Source organism: Lycorma delicatula, chromosome 4 (genome assembly GCF_047948215.1).
Source record: "Lycorma delicatula isolate Av1 chromosome 4, ASM4794821v1, whole genome shotgun sequence".
Classification (NCBI taxonomy): Eukaryota; Metazoa; Arthropoda; class Insecta; order Hemiptera; family Fulgoridae; genus Lycorma; species Lycorma delicatula.
The window spans coordinates 123,398,908-123,416,259 of NC_134458.1; the positions used below are offsets into that span (position 1 = coordinate 123,398,908).

Here is a 17,352-nt window from a genome sequence, read left to right on the forward strand (position 1 = left end):
TTATTCAATTTATGAATAAAAATTAATATTAACCATGTGTGTTTGTTTATTTTTAATTATAACTACCTTTCTTTTCTTTTTAACGGTAAATTATTATAACTGAATAAATATTTATTAATATTGGTATGTAAAAGTACATTTTATAAATCATGTAAGGTATAATAGGTGTGCTACACCTCAATGGAAGAACAAAATAATTTTAAAAATAAAATTTAACTTCAAAGTAATAGTACTAAAAAGTTAAAAATAATTATATTTTTATTTATTACTCAAGTAAAAGTATTCACAAGAAAAATAACTACTTTTGAAGTTGGTGCCAGCCAACACAAGGTAAACATAGTTACTTAAAGTTAGTACCTGAACCAACCGCTAGACAGCTAAATGGGATTCCCACATGTAAAATGGGATCTCAAAAGCATATAAGTGTCAATCTCCATCATACCTCATCAAGTTTGCTAAGGTTATATATACTTGCTTGGTGATAATATATGTGCCTAACCATCTATAAAGCATTCTTATATTATATTTTCATAAGCATTTTTATATTATATTATATTTTTTGTATGTCACACGTTATTGTTATATTTTTGTAGATGTCATTTTATTTTAGTAAAACTTGCATTGTTTGAAGTAGGATTTATTTGTCTTATGTACATCATAGGTTTTTTTTTAGTTTAACTTGTGTTGGCTGGCACCTACTTCAAAAATAGTTATTTGTTATAAATACTTTTACTTTAGTTAATAAATATATAAAATTATTTGTAAAATTTTAGCACTATTTTTTGGTCTGTTTTTGTTTATTTTTTAAAATATTTTTTCACAATTTTAGTGGTATCTAGTACTTATATATGTAATAACTATATATTTAATATAATAAAAATAAATAAAATAATGGGGGTATTATAATTAAAATATGGGTAGGCCTATTAAACATGCTGCTCAAATGACAGTAATCATTTAAGGAAAAATAGAATGTAGACTCTCACCACATGAGAATAGAAAAGTCAATTCTTATGGAATAAAGGTCTAGAGAATCATGCTCATCATGTCAGTATACAAACATTTGTCAAACAAAATTAAAGAGCAATGTTCTCATCGCTTTGGCTTGATAATATGAGGAAGGAGAGTTACTGGAAACTGTACTCATAAAATTTGATGACGAGACTATTGGTTTTAGAATGAAAGACGTTAATGGTTGCATAGCCATTTCACCAGATTGTACAACATTAAAAGCAACAAAGGATACTCATTATTGTGAGTAGACATTTGAACAAGGTTTGCAAGTACCTGGTTAAAAAAATTGTTTATAATAACTATGGAATATTATTTATTGTAAAATTAAAATGTAACTCACTTCATCGGGGTGATGTCGGCTGGGAGTTTGTTGTATGATTATATTTTTAATTTTGTGAAATTAGAATTTATTATTGCATAACATAGAGGAAAGTAACCAAGAAAAAAAAGGAATGATTGTTAAGGAGGAAAAATACAAAAGAATTGCAATGAATATTTCCACAGAGATTAAGCAACGATAGACTGTTATTAATAGACTGTTACGATAGACTGTACTGATGCGAGTGGCCAGCGGCTAAGGTTGTTGAGCTGTTTGTTTTTTTTTTGTATTTTACCTAAGTTATCAGATTTGGTTAAAATTTATATGGGACCACTAAGAAAGTACTCTTTTGGTTAAAATAAAAATTATTAAAATCAGTTTACTAACTTCTGCAATATTGGTGTATCATTAAAAAAAAAGTCGAATTGACAACCTCCTCCTTTTTTGAAGTCTGTTAAAAAGAAACAGATGGAAATTTATAGTAAACCTTAATAAAAGCAACATCACAAAATACATGAACTATTATCACGTAAATATGTGATGATACTAAATAAATAAAATAAATACCAAAAAATGAACAATTTAGAAGGAATAAATGTAAATTATCTGAGCACTTATTATTTGCACTTGTTAAACTATAGTTTTTTTTTAATTACTATTATTTAAAAACTCATTGACAGACTAATATTGGATCTCTATAAATTTTTTTTTAATATTTGAAACAAAGTCACATGGGAAGATATTTTTAATTAGTAATTTATTAAAAATGGCAGGGTAATGGAAGAATATTAAGGACCTTCCTCACAGACAGAAGTATTGTTCTGAGTTACATGAAATCAGTTTTGTTGGGTGAATGAAAGTTTCATTTTGTTCTGGCAAATTTAGGCCATCAACTCTACGTTGTTCTACATAATTAGCTGCAGTGAATTTAATGGATGGCAACGGAAGCATTTGCTGACCAGGCTGTTGAATTGTCAACTGGACCCCAAGGAAAAAATAAAATGACAAATGCAATTGATAATATTGTAGAGTATTACACTTTAAAGTATTACACTGTGTAGTGTACATCAGTTCTACAGATACAGCCTGTAGATGTACAGTGGTACCTACATAACTGTATTCGCCATCTCAACACACCCTTCCATTGAAGGTCTGACCTTCAATCATCTCGTGACATGTTCGGATGTGCGATACTGCCATAATAATAAGATAAGAACTTACAGTACAATAGTATATTACATTGTAGGTATCTTGATGATAGGAATCAAGGCAAATCTCTCATTGTATTGTTCCTTGAATCCTTGAAGTTTTGCACAATGCACAATGTGCCATCTTGACTCCCACTTTCAACCATTCAATAGTTATTTTAAAACGTGTCCTAATTTCACTTGGTCGGTCATTCTCGTTTCATATAGAGATATAGCTCTCTTGAATTCGACTGTGAATGTGAGAGAATAGTGTAACTGGGGTGGATTTTTAACTGTTTCCAAATTTAAACCTTGTGTCTCGTGTTCGTCGTACAAGTAGTACAGTCTATAGTGACTTATCATTAGGAAGCTCAGAATATTCCCACAAAAGAATCTGTATGTAATGTTTCATAATATTTGTGTAAATCTGGCAGAGTGTTGTGTACATATAGGAAAATGGTGGTAAAAAAGACAAGAAGGTACAAATGCAGAAATGATTAAATGAAAAAATATTTAATCTCCGCCTTGCTTAATATTCCATGTCTCATCACTGAAAGCAGGAAATCTACTGTGCTTTTACTTGGGAGCAACGATGGCTGGAAAGAAAGCAAACTAATTTAAGAGAAAATGTAAGAAGTAGATAAACAAAAGCGAGAGGAGGCAGAAAACTATCTTGGCCATAACAAAATTACCAAATTTGTTAAATTAAACAAATTTTACCTTCTCTACCAGTACATCCCTAAAGTCAAACTCTAAGGATGTTTGACTTCTAGGGATGACTCCTAGATTGTCAAACTCAAAAAGTTAAAATGAATCGGCCCCATCAAACCCAGATGAACTGGCAATAGAGGTACCAATTGTTTGTGAATCTGTTACTGATCACAAATTGATGATACAGCTAATCCTGCTCTTCTTGAAAAATTGCTGCTAGTTTGAAGATAAGGCTTTTTAGAATTATTCTTTCTTGAATGAAAATCAAAAAGATAACTATTCTACTGCAAGGTCCTTGTCAACCAAAAGAATTTGATATGCACAATATAGTATTTTCAGTAATTAATAAATGACATTTCAAGTCTGAGTCACAGCATCAGTCGTTGGCTATCCTATTCACTGACAAAAAATGAGTATCACTTTTATTGGGTATTTGCAGCTGCAAAATCAGAGTGTAAAATCTTCATTGCTCGATTAAAAATCATACTCTTTTAAAGTCCATCTCCAATTATGCACTTGCTGCTTAATGGAGATAAGCAGCAAGTGCATAAAAAATTAAATTTTAGGAATATCATGCTAGAATTTAATTTTATCATGACAATACTGTACATTCTCTTCGAGATAAAGATAATCGTCATAAATTGGATAAACAATGCACAGAATAGGCTGAGAAGTGGCGTGTTATTTTGAACATTAATTTTAATACTGTGAAAACACTGTCTGATTTTAGCATTGGGTTTAGGCCCACAGAGGAAATGTACAGAAAGATAATTACCCATGCATCTACTTCAGCATAATCAAGTTAATTTCCCATCGTAATCCTATTTTTGCACTCATATCCAATCCTCAGGAAAAATTAAATACCTGAATAGAACAATATTTCATGTATGAAATATTGGATGTATTAGATGATCATACCAGGAAATCCATTCTTGATGAGTCTAAAGATGCAACATTTTTCACATTACTCACAGATTCAACCACTGATGATGTAGATTTTGATCAGATGACCGACCATTTTACTACAATATGTTGTCATCAGCTTTTCTGAACATGAAGTGAAAATTAAGGTTTTTTGACCTTTATTCAAATGAGTCGAGGAGATGCTGCATTTATTTTTGTGAAGATAAATTTATTACTTAAGATTATGATTTACAGAAGTACTTGTGCAGTCAAGGATATCATAGTGCACTTTTAATGTCAGGAGGTGATAGCGGTATACAAGCCAAGATGAAAGAATATGTTGGTAAAGATAGGTTTGCCCCCCTTACATCCATTGTACTTGTAACACTGCTGACCACGACCTAGTATTCAAATCTGTAGTAACTGCCTTTACTAGGATTTGACTCCACTAGACCAACCCAGTGGGTCAGGTGAAAGCGAGCGAGCTCGCACACATTAATGAGTATAAGAAAAGAATTCCTTCTTAAGTTTTGATTGCATAAAAGCTCATGCAAGTTATTCCCCTATCATATTTTCACATGATTAACTTGATACTAATAAAATCATTTTTTTAAGTTAAAATTTATGAACATTAAGAATCATTCTGAACAAAAAAATGAAAATGTGGAAATACAATTTTTTTTATAAATTATTGTGGATAGATGAATGAATTCAGTTTAATTTTTAGAATGTTTTGTAATGATAGAATTTAAACCTGTAATAACTTAAATAATTTTTATTTAAATCTGTACAAATAAAAATTTCATAGCCAAGCACATAAAATTGTCAGTAATGTTTATGATATCATGAGAAAGAAGCTCTAAAGATAGGAAAATTAATGATTACAAGTATGAAATTTTGGGTATCTTGCTCTGCATTTTGGGTAAGTACCCACTGCTTGTGGGAATTGTTACAGGTTCAAAAACAAAGAAAAAAAATAAAAGTGCTTGAAGTGGTCCTCTGCCGGTTACGGACAGGACATACGAGGATCACACATGAATACCTAATGTCAGGAGAAGTCCCACCCCTATGCACACGATGTAACTGCCGCATGACTGTGCACCACATTGTTGTGGACTGCATATGTTATGTGGTGTTGCAGCGTAAGTTTAATCTACCTAGAAACATCCATGATATCTTGTACAATAATAACGAAATTTTGGACTGGATGTTTCTGTTTTTGCATAGTACCAGGTTACTGCAAAAAATTTAATATTATCACATATATTTTTATGCTAGAAGAGTTGTTGTTAATTTTTAACCTTTACTTTCAATTTTGAATTTTTTGGTTCTATGTCTTTAATTTTATTATCCGAGAAGGGAGCATTTTGCACAACCCATCAGAATTAGGTAAGTTCTATATAGTTTCTTTATTCGATTATTTTAACTTATATATTTTAAAGACTTTGTCTGTGGTCTTTGAGTTTTATTTTACCTTCTTGACTCTTGTTTTAATAAATTTTTATTGTATGATTAATATTAATTTTACACCTTATAAGTTTTATTATTTTGGAGTTATTTTACCCTTTTATTTATAAATTTCGGGCAATTATAACGCCCAGGCGTTTTTCGCCTACAAACAAAAAAAAAATGTTTGTTCAGTATACCAAAGTACAGTTAATGAGTTTCAAGCAAAGAAGTAACCTGAGGAGTCGGTGCGTGTTTTTGTCCATCTGGCAGGTATCAAAGCTGCTGGTAGAGAGAAAATGCCATGCGTGAAGAGGTCAACACCGCCAATTCAAGACAGTAGCACGGTGACAGGCAAAAGAAATGCAGTCCTCCTTAAGAAAGTGAAGGAGGCAGTGACACAAGAAAATGTAGGGCATGTCTTGTCCCTCAGGAAAAGCCTTGGAAGAACTGTGCATCAGGGTAAAAAGTGCTCAGAATGCTGAGGAGTAAAGAGGATGCTGCAAGGCAGAACTACAGAACTGAAGGTAGATCTAAGGTCTAGAAACACCAGAAGAATGATATTACACATAAAAAACATCAATACAGAGGCAACTGTTTATGAAATAAAAGCGGCCGTGACTGTTATAATAGGAACAACAGAGGACAAATTCAGAATAACTTTGGTTTGCCCAGCTTATGGCGCAACACAACACGCTACGGTGATAACTACGTATCAAGCAGCAATGAATTTAAGAAGACGTCTGCCTGTCCACGCTCAGGTAATTACAATAAAATCAAACGCGAACTAAAATAATCCAATGGAAAATTCCCTATAAGACTCTCATGGCAACGTAAATCAACTATTACACTAGTGTCTACTGGAAACTAAAGTCTGTAAGCAGTCATTTATCTAAGGCAATAAAACATAAGAATAGGCAATAAAACTACAATAGGCTACAAGTTTATCTATTTAGTTAGCATCCAGCCAAATCATAGACTAAGATATTTTCCCTACTAATTACATGCATCACCTGATTTACAGCTCAAACTAACTAGTGGTGGGATAAACGATTCTTTTTCAGGAATCGATTCCTGAAAGGATTCTTAAAAAAGAATTGTTCGTCCGATTCAATGATCTTTTCCTTTCCACCCACTACCAGAGCTGTAAACTCTAATACGCATGCTCTCTTTCTCTTCTTCAGCCAAGTTTAGCAGTTCATCTCTTCGTACTGCTGTTCGATTCAACTGATGCATACATACTAAATGGCTTCGATTCTTCTCTTTTCAACTCTTATTCGACTCCTAATAAACATCTGATTCTTTATCAGTTCAACACGATGTTTAGTAAAATAAACTTAGAAGCCTATCACTTCTAATGCGCATGCTCTCTCTCTTCTTCACCCATGTTCATCTCAGCTCTCTTCACACTCCTGTTCGACTCAATTGATGTATATCTACTAAATGTCTTCGATTATTCTCTTTTCATCTTTATTCGACTCTTAAGTAAACAAACATCTGATTCTTTTTCGGTTGAATACGATTTTTAATAGCCTATCACTTCTAATACGCATGCTGTATTCCCTTCCATCTACCCAACGATTCTCCTTATTTCATCTCTTATTCGATTCCTTTACGAAAACAAGCTTATATATCAACAAACCTCATCGCTAAACAGAGAAGGGGAAATTTTACACAACCATTCTATATGACATCATTATTCTTTTTTCTTTTAATTTCAGTTGCACAATATTAATTTTTATGTTGCACAATATTAATTACTGTCGTTTCTTTGCGCATACTGTCATGCTTAAGATATATTTTACAATTATTCTTAATAGATGGATAAAAAACGACAGTTGATTCTGTTTTCATGGTGAATAATCTTTGTGTGTTCTATTTAAAGTTGTGTTTTTAGTTTGTTTATATTTTTTTTATTTGGGTCTACTCAATTTCGTAAGATTTTTTTACGTTACATAATCAGAAGACAATTTTTTTTTTAATGTTTATCGGTATTATTTTTTAAAATCATTAATTTTTACGAAGTAGATATTTTATAAGCACTTCTATAAAAATAATATTTTGTTTTTAAATTTATAAACATGAGCTGCAGAAAAAGAAATCACATCTGGACTTGCTTTTCCGAAGCAAGCCCTGGAAAAGCTTTGTGTAATTTTTGCCGTAGTTCAGTATCCTATGCCGGTGGGACGACTAGTAATCTATCTTGTCATATTAAAATTAAACACCCAGGAGTTGATATTTCAAGACAAAAAAATCCTTATCCTGATTATGTTAGAGAAATGCATTACAACTTATATCCTACTACGTCTACTGTGACTCAACCAAATGAATCGCAGCAATTAACCCTTAAATTAACAAACCTTGTTGATTCGCCTACTCCTTCTTCTGTGCTTCCAATAACATCTTTGTCCTCAAAAAAACAACAGTTGTCCCTTACTTCCTTTGTTACAAAACCTGTCCCTCAAAGTAAAAGCCGAGCGTTAGATATTCAATTAATTAGGTTAATAACTAAAGAATATCAACCTATTTCACTCGTCGAGGATGAAGAATTCAAGAAGTCTGTTCATATGTTAAACCCTGGATATTCGCTTGCTTGTCGGAAAACAATTACAACTAGTTTAATTCCACAATTACATGACAGAATTTCTTGTGAGATTCGTAACTCATTATATAATATAGAAGCATGCGCAATAACCACTGACAGTTGGACATCACCCTTTCAAACAATAATTATATGGCCATAACTATCCATTTCATTGACCATGATTGCAATTTAAAAACCCAATTACTTACTTGTATGGAAATCTGCAGTCAACATACGGCTGAAAACATTGCCATTGAATTACAAGGTGAATTCAATGAATGGACTATTACTGACAAAATAGGAGCGATTGTTAGTGACAATGCAGCAAATTTAAAAGCTGCTTTTTGCAATTGTCAGCTACGCCATATTTCTTGCTTAGCGCATACAATTAATTTAATTGTCCAAGCAGCAGTGTCTGAAGTAAAAACAATTGTGGTAAAATCGAAGGGAATTGTTGAATTTTTTAAACAAAGTTCTCATGCTGCCTCCAAACTGCACAACATGCAGCGACAAATGAAGTTTAAAGAATTAAAATTAAAACAGGAGGTGCCTACTCGATGGAACTCACTCCTGCACATGTTTAATAGATTATTAGAAACAAAAGAACCACTAATTTCGACTATCGCTTTGGTGAATCCTATTTTAAATAATATTTCATTTAATGAGTGGACAGTTATAGCTGAAATGTGCAAATTATTGAAAATGTTTGAAGAGATAACTATTGAAATAAGTTTTCAAAAAACTTGTCACTATTTCAAAAATCTGTTTAATGGTGCGAGCGATGTACTTAACATTAAATCTTCTACTCAGAATTCTGAAATCGTTAAAGTATGTAACAAGATGTTAGACCAACTGCAAAATAGATTTAAGGATGTTGAAAATAATATTTTGCCTGAAAGCATGCTATTAGATCCTCGCTTTAAAAAACAAGGCTGTAAAGATCTTAAAGCTTACACAAAACTTTCACATAAAGTTTGAAGTATTCAGATTGAACAAGGCGATAGGTTTGAAACTGAACAAGAAATTATTGAACCCTCCATTTCAACTGCATGGGAAGATTTTGATAAAAAAGTAACACCAATTTTAACTAATTCAAACCCAACAGTAGCAGGAATTTTAGAGCTAGATAAATATATAAATGAACCACTCATCTCAAGAACACAAAATCCTCTCTCTTGGTAGAGAGAAAGGCGGTTAATTTATCCAAGATTATTTAAAACTATGCAAAGTCTAGTTTACATAACTCCAACCTCTGTTCCCTGTGAAGGAATTTTTTCAAAAGCGGGACAGTTAATAACTGTCCCGGGAAAGGCGAAATAGACTTACATCAAAGAATTTCGAAAAAATTATATTTCTACATGTAAATATGTAAAATACTATAAAGTTTATTTGAAAGGTATTAAGTAAGTATTTATTTTGATAATTTTTTTTTTCATTACTTTTTTTGTTACAATAGAACCAACAATTTTTAAAAGCAAAATTTTTGTGTGTGTAAGTAACTGCGCGTATTAGTAAAAACATAAAGTAAATATAAAATAACATCGATGTGATAAAAAAAAAACAAAGACGGAATCAATGGATCGCTCAAGAATAAGGTATGGTAAAAGCTATATTATTTTAAATTATTCATTTTGTCATTTATAGCTTTAGAGAAATTAATGATAAATTTTCTAGTTATAAATACTTTTACTTGGTCTAGTAGTGAACCCGTTTATGCAAATCAGCTTTCGAAGTCGAGAATTCTAAGGTTCAAGTCCTAGTAAAGACAGATACTTTTATACAGATTTGAATACTAGATCGTGGATACCGGTGATCTTTGGTGGTTGGGTTTCAATCAACCACACATTTCAGAACTAGTCTACCTGAGACTATATGACTAAACTTCATTTACACTCGTACATATCAAACTTATTCACCTTCTGAAGTAATTCCTGACTGTTCTTCCGAAGGTTAACAAGAAAAAAAAGATATAAATACTTTACAAAAATTGTTTTATGGGGGTTAAGATAAAATTTAATTGTTTGAGATTAACTCGGTTAAATAACACAGTTAATGAAAATATTTTATAATCAGAAGTAATAAATTTGCGGAATGTCAATAAACATTAGTGATGATGATGTAAAGTTAAGCGTCACGTGTGGAAAACAATAAATAAATAAATAAAATAAACGCAGGCTAGAATTTGGTATGGTAGGAGGTTAACCATACCATACAGTAATAAACCCCACTACAAGCTATGCATAAGAGTTTGCTATGAATCGAATTGTAATTGAGGAAGATTTGGTTTCCCGTTGCCAATCCATTATATTGTTAAGAATCGTAAAAAGAATCGGCTTCTCCTGCAAACCGATTCTCGATTCTTCCGTTCAGTATAAATAATCGAATCGATGGAACGACTCGTTCACGATTCTTCTCATTACTACAACAAACAGCTGATTTTAGAAAATTTTGTTGCTTTGTTTAGGTATCGAGTTTAAAAAAAGAACTTGACAGATATGTTCTTTTTGGTGATAAATATTACAAAAATTATATGTTCAGTTATTTAAATATAATTTTAAATAAAAAAGGTAAGCTTGACTGTTTAACAACTGTTCTATTTTACTTCTTTTACTTCATTTTCATTATAATAGAAAATCAATATGACAGTGTAATGTCAAGACGTCACATTTAAATAATTTAACAATGTTTAGTGATTTTAAATTTTCTAATTTATTTTTTCGACAAGCAAAATTTTGTCCACCATACTTTTCAGTAAACAATTTTTTGAAATTATTTATTATAATTAACATATTGTATTTCTGGTACCTTGTATATTCATTTATTGCAGATATAATAATACCTGGAATATGTTCGAAATTTCAGTTTAGAAAGGCAAGATACTTTTTATTTATATTTTATATAAAATGAAAATATGCACAAGATTTGCATTTAGCTCATAAAATGTATTTAGGTCATCTGGTTGCAAGTGTTTACATTGTAAGTAAGTAATACCTAACATTTAAACCCAAACATGTAAGGCAGTATCGTAGTTCAATACTCTATATTCAAAATTACTCAGTTCATATTTATGAAAAGTTACTATGCTGATATTTCCCTATTTATTTAATTGGGTAATTATCTTTAGAGTTTAACTCTAATTTGTTTTTATTATTTTATAAACACAATTGTACTTCTTTCTATTAATTTTAATGTAAAAACAGCACTACAAGAAACTCCTGTAAAGGAAATGCTGGTAGCTCCAAAAGGCCCATTTCATTTATTTGAAATTAAATTTCATATAATATCTCATCATGTGGCAGAAGAATAAATAACTAATAGTAATTCTGAAAATTTGGTTAAACTTAACTGAATAAATAAATAAAATATAACCTAAAATCATTTCACTTATTTTAATGTTTACTTTATTTTATATATGTATAAAATAGAAAATTGTATAAAATCATTGATCAACTAGGTTTTTTAAAAAAAAATATTTTTAAAGTAGCGTTTGCAAGATTTTTATTACAGTAATTACTGTTTATAACCATTTACATTTTACAGTATAGCACCATAACTATTTCTCCCATTTCAAATGATACAAAAATCAAAGTAATATTCTTTATTTCCTTGCAGAAGAAATGCTGTATAAAAGTTTGTAAACCAGAGAATGAGCCGCCTTCACCAGATGAAGATACAAATAAAATGCATGATGTTAGTGTTAGTGATTTTACACAGTTAGAAACCATTGATGATTCTTTAATTGGTATTTCAAATTAAATCAATATCTGGTACAGATAGAATTTCAATAGTGGTTGCAGTGAACGTCTGGAATAATTTTTGAAAGCTGGTTTCACTGAAATCAAAGAAAACCTCAAGTCCCATATAATAGTACATACTACTCACTGATGTCCAACAAACTATCAAGAGCAGGTTTATACTTTGATGAATTGAACAAGATAAGAGTACTAGAACCTGAAATTTCAACACAGACAAATGAATTAAAGGAGGAATGCAGAGAATTTGATCAAAGTAAGTAAATGTTTAATGACATGTATTTTATTAATTTTATTTAGATATAAAGTAGTTGAAACCTTACAGTGAGGTAAGTTACTGACAATAAAATGGTATAAGTTCATCAAAGTTTTACATTTTTATATCAATGATAAGATAGATAAAACAATTTCGGAGATACAGCTTTCTTAAAACTCTGTAATCAGTGTTTATAAATATTAGTAATAGAATGAAATACTGACAATTACTCTGAAGAACTCTAAAAAATAAAACATTTAACATAAAATGGCTACTCATGCACACATTTGTGAGCATGATCTTACGTAAAGTACCAAACAAAATAAAAAAATCCTAGTCACAGAAAATACATAACATTATCATATATCAATCAATATTTATTTAAAAATGCCAACATTTTTAAGGAAAAAGATTATTCCACTTTCAGGATTACTCATCATTTTCAAAATAAAATATACAAAAATAATCTGTTAGTTAACAAAACATAGTAATTCAATAATATATATATATTAAACTACAGTGATTGCACGAAATATTATACTGGACAAACTGAATGTATATTTCCAAAAATAAAAATAACATGTACTGGTGCTCTACACAATAGAATAGAACAACATTTTAGAGAGAAAATACTGTGTAGTTTGTGGGAGTATATTACTATATTACTTACTGAATGAATTTCCTAACCTTTTTAAGATGGGTGCCATTAATAATAGTAGTACTGGTATATATCGCATACAAGAATTAACTTTTCTATGTTTATATCTTAAAATTAGAAATATTTGTTATAAACAGAACTGAAAATTCTTTTCATAGACCGATATAAAAAGCTTATAAGTGCTTTATGCCACCATTGAATCCACTTTTGCAAACTAACTTGTTGAAATAAGTTACATATGCACAAATATTAACAATATTCTAATTTATCAACATTATTATATTATAATGTAACAATGTTATTACTACATTTAAACCATCTCAATTTAAAGCACATACAATTTTCACATCATAAAAACTAAGGTCTTTCAAATTCCAATTTATCATCACCACAATACTTAGTCCTTCTTATGATAGTCTTTAAAGAAGTTTAACACAAAGCTAAAACTAGCTCATACATAGGAAAAGTTTTATACAACTTTTACATTTAAAAAAGTGTCTTCTAGTAGATTTTAAAAACTTTTCATTACATTTTTATATTAAGAGCCTAAAAGATGTAATAAAAATTAAAAAATATGTTTTTTATAGTCATAAACCTGTGGTAGTTGTCTAATGCTGTGGTTGTTCTCAATTATTTCATTTTTTCATATATCCTGAATGTCCTGGAATAAGGCAGAACATTCAGGAAAGTGTAAATATGATTTTGAACCAGTTTTACACTTAAGAATTTTATGTAGTATGGGGGACAGTCTTGTTATATATTCACATTTTTCTTGAAATACTAAATTTATCATTATAAAGAATATTGTTTATTGCTTTAAAAAATGTTTGACGATTTCATTGATTTTTTTTTTTTAATAATTAATGAGTTTGTAGATGAGTGTGGATTTAATTTTTTTAGACATAACACAATTTCAAACAATAGTGGATGGATTCATATCTATGATAAGTTCATTGGCACAAGAAGTTGAAAAAGAGAAAATAAAATCAATTGGAGCTCATAATCTAACAAAATCAATTGCTAAACAAAGAGAAGCACAAAGACAACAATTGCAGGTGATGTAAAAAGTTATCTTAATTTTCTTCTTGAAATTTATTTTACTAACTCTCTATTTAATTTCAATTGATTTGTAATCATTAAAATGAATTCATAAAACAATCATGACATTCTGATATCAAGTTTTTAACACAAATTTGCTTATCTCAAAATCAATATGATAATTTCAAAGATAATTTTAGCTTATAGCAGAATTCTCTAATACAAAATTGAAATAAAATAGATTTACAAATACAAAAAAACCAGTTAACCAAAACAAAAAATTACATCTTATTGACATGCATAAACAAAGATGAATTGAAATTAGTCATAAATCTACAAAACCTGGATACAATGTAACCCTTAGAATAAAAACAAACTATTATACACCAAATTTGTGCATAAAACAAACACAGTACAATTGTAATTTATAAACTTAACTGCTCTGATTGTTTATTGCTTTACATTGGACAAACAGGATGTGCCTATAAACAAACTTATCATGAAAACAATATCATTACATTAAATAGTTTACCAATCTTACTTGTAATTTAGTAATAAATGAAAATAAATCCAATTTTATAAGCTTTAAAAGTACATATAACAAAATAAAATAATTATTAGGGTGATAGGTGATAATGCTGTAGAACAAATATCATTAGTAAAGTTCTTAAGTACAATGATTTATCATGACATCTCTAAGAATAACCATATAAATATATTTGCAAAAAAATACCCTAATTTTGCTTTAAGATTAGGGTTGGAGAAGTTTATTATGCATTGAAAAGACAATATTCAATACTGTTTTGGGATCATCATCTTCATAAGATTTAAAACGAGTTTTTAGGTAACAAAAACCATTACATGTATGACAGAGAGACAAGGTTCATTTGACCAAGAGACCAGTTCACGTGTAGTAATGCCACTTTATTTCCTGATATGAGATATGTTGTGAATCATCTTCCTGAAGGCTACTCCTGCCTTTCACATTTGTTTTATTCACTTTTTCATTTATTTCTTTTCTTATTTTTTAGAAAAACAGCTAACACTGCATTTTTCTTTGTATCACTTTTTCTAACCTGGTCATTCTTCATAGTTGCTGATCTTGATGAGTAACTCTAATTTGCACAAAATAAACCAAACTTTCCACCTCATCCACTTCTTGATTTTAAGACTGATCATTTAATGTACTTTTTACAGATATAAATTCCTGTAACTCATTTTCGCTTTATCTCTTTGGTAACAGCAATATTTTTTATTATTTTCAAATTATTCAGCTGCTTTTTCATAATTCTTATTCCATATTCTCTCCCCTTCCATAGTTTCATTGTTGATGTAGCCAAGTTATGAATTCTGGTAGGTATGATACTACCAAAGTCATAAGAGACTGTCCAAAAATATGAAATATAGGATATTTTGAATTTTTTTATAGTAGTTGTAGTGTGGTTAATAGGTGATCTGTGTTACTATTTTAATCCAAAACCAGCATGCTCTAGTCATTTCTTATATGAAACTGAAAAAAAAATCAATTTATTAAAATTTTTAACTGTTTAGAATATAAGATAACATTTATCTGTCAGAAAAGTGCCATTATCAGTTCCATAATGAACACCAACAGAGTATCTAATTAAAGTGGATAGGTCATTTCAAACTGTTTAATGATCTGCACTATTCTCCAAATTTCTCCACCTATGATTATTCCTTATTATTTGAATCACTGTTAGACCATGCTTCTTGTAAATGGATGTACTTTCATTAAAATGCAAGAAATATTCAATTGTTTTCTTTCTATTTAATTCTATGATATTACTCTCATTATTTTGTAAAACACTGTACATTGCAATAAAACAAAAAGTTATGATGAAGCATCAACATAAAATTTCAATCACTAACTTATCAATTTTTTTTTCAATCATTTCATACCTGGAATGAGCATTTATTTTCAGTCCAGTGTAGATTGTGTTATATACTAGCGTAAACCATAAAATTACTGATTAAAAAACACATGAGTGTTTCATGGCATTTATGTGATGCCTTTCAAAAAATAAGATATACTACCAAAAAGTAAAAAAATTCTTAAACAATTTTATCCAAGAAGCTGACTTTTCATTATTTTATTTTGTTAGAAAAGGTACAAAGTCATTCTAATCTAAAATTTTACAAAAATTTGAAAACTGATCTTAAAATATATTTTCTGTTTATAATTAAATTATTATATTTGTAATTTAAGGAAATTATATTATTTTATTTCTGTATGTAAAATAGATGTAATGTTTAAAATGATTTAGTCAAAAATTTTTAGTAAATAGCAATACTGAGCTACTATCTATTGGTAAAAAAGAAACTAACGTTTATAAAAGTAACTCAATGCTCAAACTTGCAGCATCATAACAAACAACCACACTTCTAACTTGCCCTGCTCAAATTTGTTCAACCTTAAATTGAAAATAACTCAAGAATGACTCAACCAATCTTAATAAAATTTTCATATGTACAACCTCAAGATATGCAAGTACAGACAGCATAAACAAATTTCAATGAAATTGGTCTAGTAGTATTGGAGATTCTCAAGCCACAAAATTTTATATATAGGCATTGTATATAAAAATATATAAGGGAACCCCAATTTAATTGGAGACAGCTTTAGTTTAGGTGAAAGGTATTTTCATACTCCTCATAGCTCAAAACAAAGAAAATCACCATCCACTCCCACCATGCGACCGAAAATAATATGGGTATTATTTTCGTTGAAAGTCGATAAAAAACAATAATTTTTTTTAAAAATTAATCCTACTCACCACCAGAAACAGAAATCTCAAAAAATATTTGGTATTTTTATTATAAATAATTTATTGTTCATTTCAGGCACTTATAATTGAAAAAACAACAGAGTTGGAAAGATTAAGAATTCAACACCAATCTTTATTACGGACTGAAATGGAACAACAAGATATGATCGATCAACTTGTCCTGCACAGATAAGATATATTTTTAGAAATATATCAACAACATTAATTGCATGTCTGTGAGCAAAAAAAGAAATGAAATAAGAATTGTTACTTCAACAATCACTTAACACTATAAAATATGCCTAACAACACAAAATGAAAACTGCACAAACATATATGCATTTTAGTACACTGTCATTAGACTAATTTTTTTTCTGGTTATTATGACTAGAATAAAAATACCTTTTTTGTAGCTTGAAATATGTTTCATTTTTAATTATGGTCACACACTAAATTTTAATATTATGAACAGTACTTATTTGTTAATATATTAAATCCAGAGCATTAAAGAATTCAATTTATGAATAAAAATTAATAATATTAACTATGTGTGTTTGTTTATTTTTAATTATAACTACCTTTCTTTTCTTTTTAACGGTAAATTATTATAACTGAAAATATTTATTAATATCGGTATGTAAAAGTACATTTTATAGATCATGTAAGAAATAGGTAGGTGTGCTACGCCTCAATGGAAG

At 29.5% G+C, this 17,352-nt stretch overlaps 1 protein-coding gene across 1 annotated transcript; it reads left to right on the forward strand.

The window, feature by feature from the left end:
• The first annotated feature begins 10,575 nt into the window (after positions 1-10,575).
• On the forward strand, positions 10,576-17,198 carry LOC142323847 (intraflagellar transport protein 20 homolog). Its single transcript, XM_075364132.1, has 4 exons — positions 10,576-10,731; positions 11,777-12,172; positions 13,731-13,885; positions 16,731-17,198. The coding sequence occupies exons 2-4, from the start codon at positions 12,049-12,051 to the stop codon at positions 16,845-16,847; spliced, it is 396 nt and encodes a 131-aa protein (XP_075220247.1). The 5' UTR covers positions 10,576-10,731; positions 11,777-12,048; the 3' UTR covers positions 16,848-17,198.
• The last annotated feature ends 154 nt before the right edge of the window (positions 17,199-17,352 follow it).

Bases quoted from the DNA above. Each gene is read 5' to 3' on its own strand.
- LOC142323847 (XM_075364132.1), top strand. From the start codon at position 12,049: ATGTCCAACAAACTATCAAGAGCAGGTTTATACTTTGATGAATTGAAC. The intron at 12,173-13,730 runs GTAAGTAAATGT...TAATTTTTTTAG, and splicing joins ATGCAGAGAATTTGATCAAA to ACATAACACAATTTCAAACA. The intron at 13,886-16,730 runs GTGATGTAAAAA...TGTTCATTTCAG, and splicing joins CACAAAGACAACAATTGCAG to GCACTTATAATTGAAAAAAC.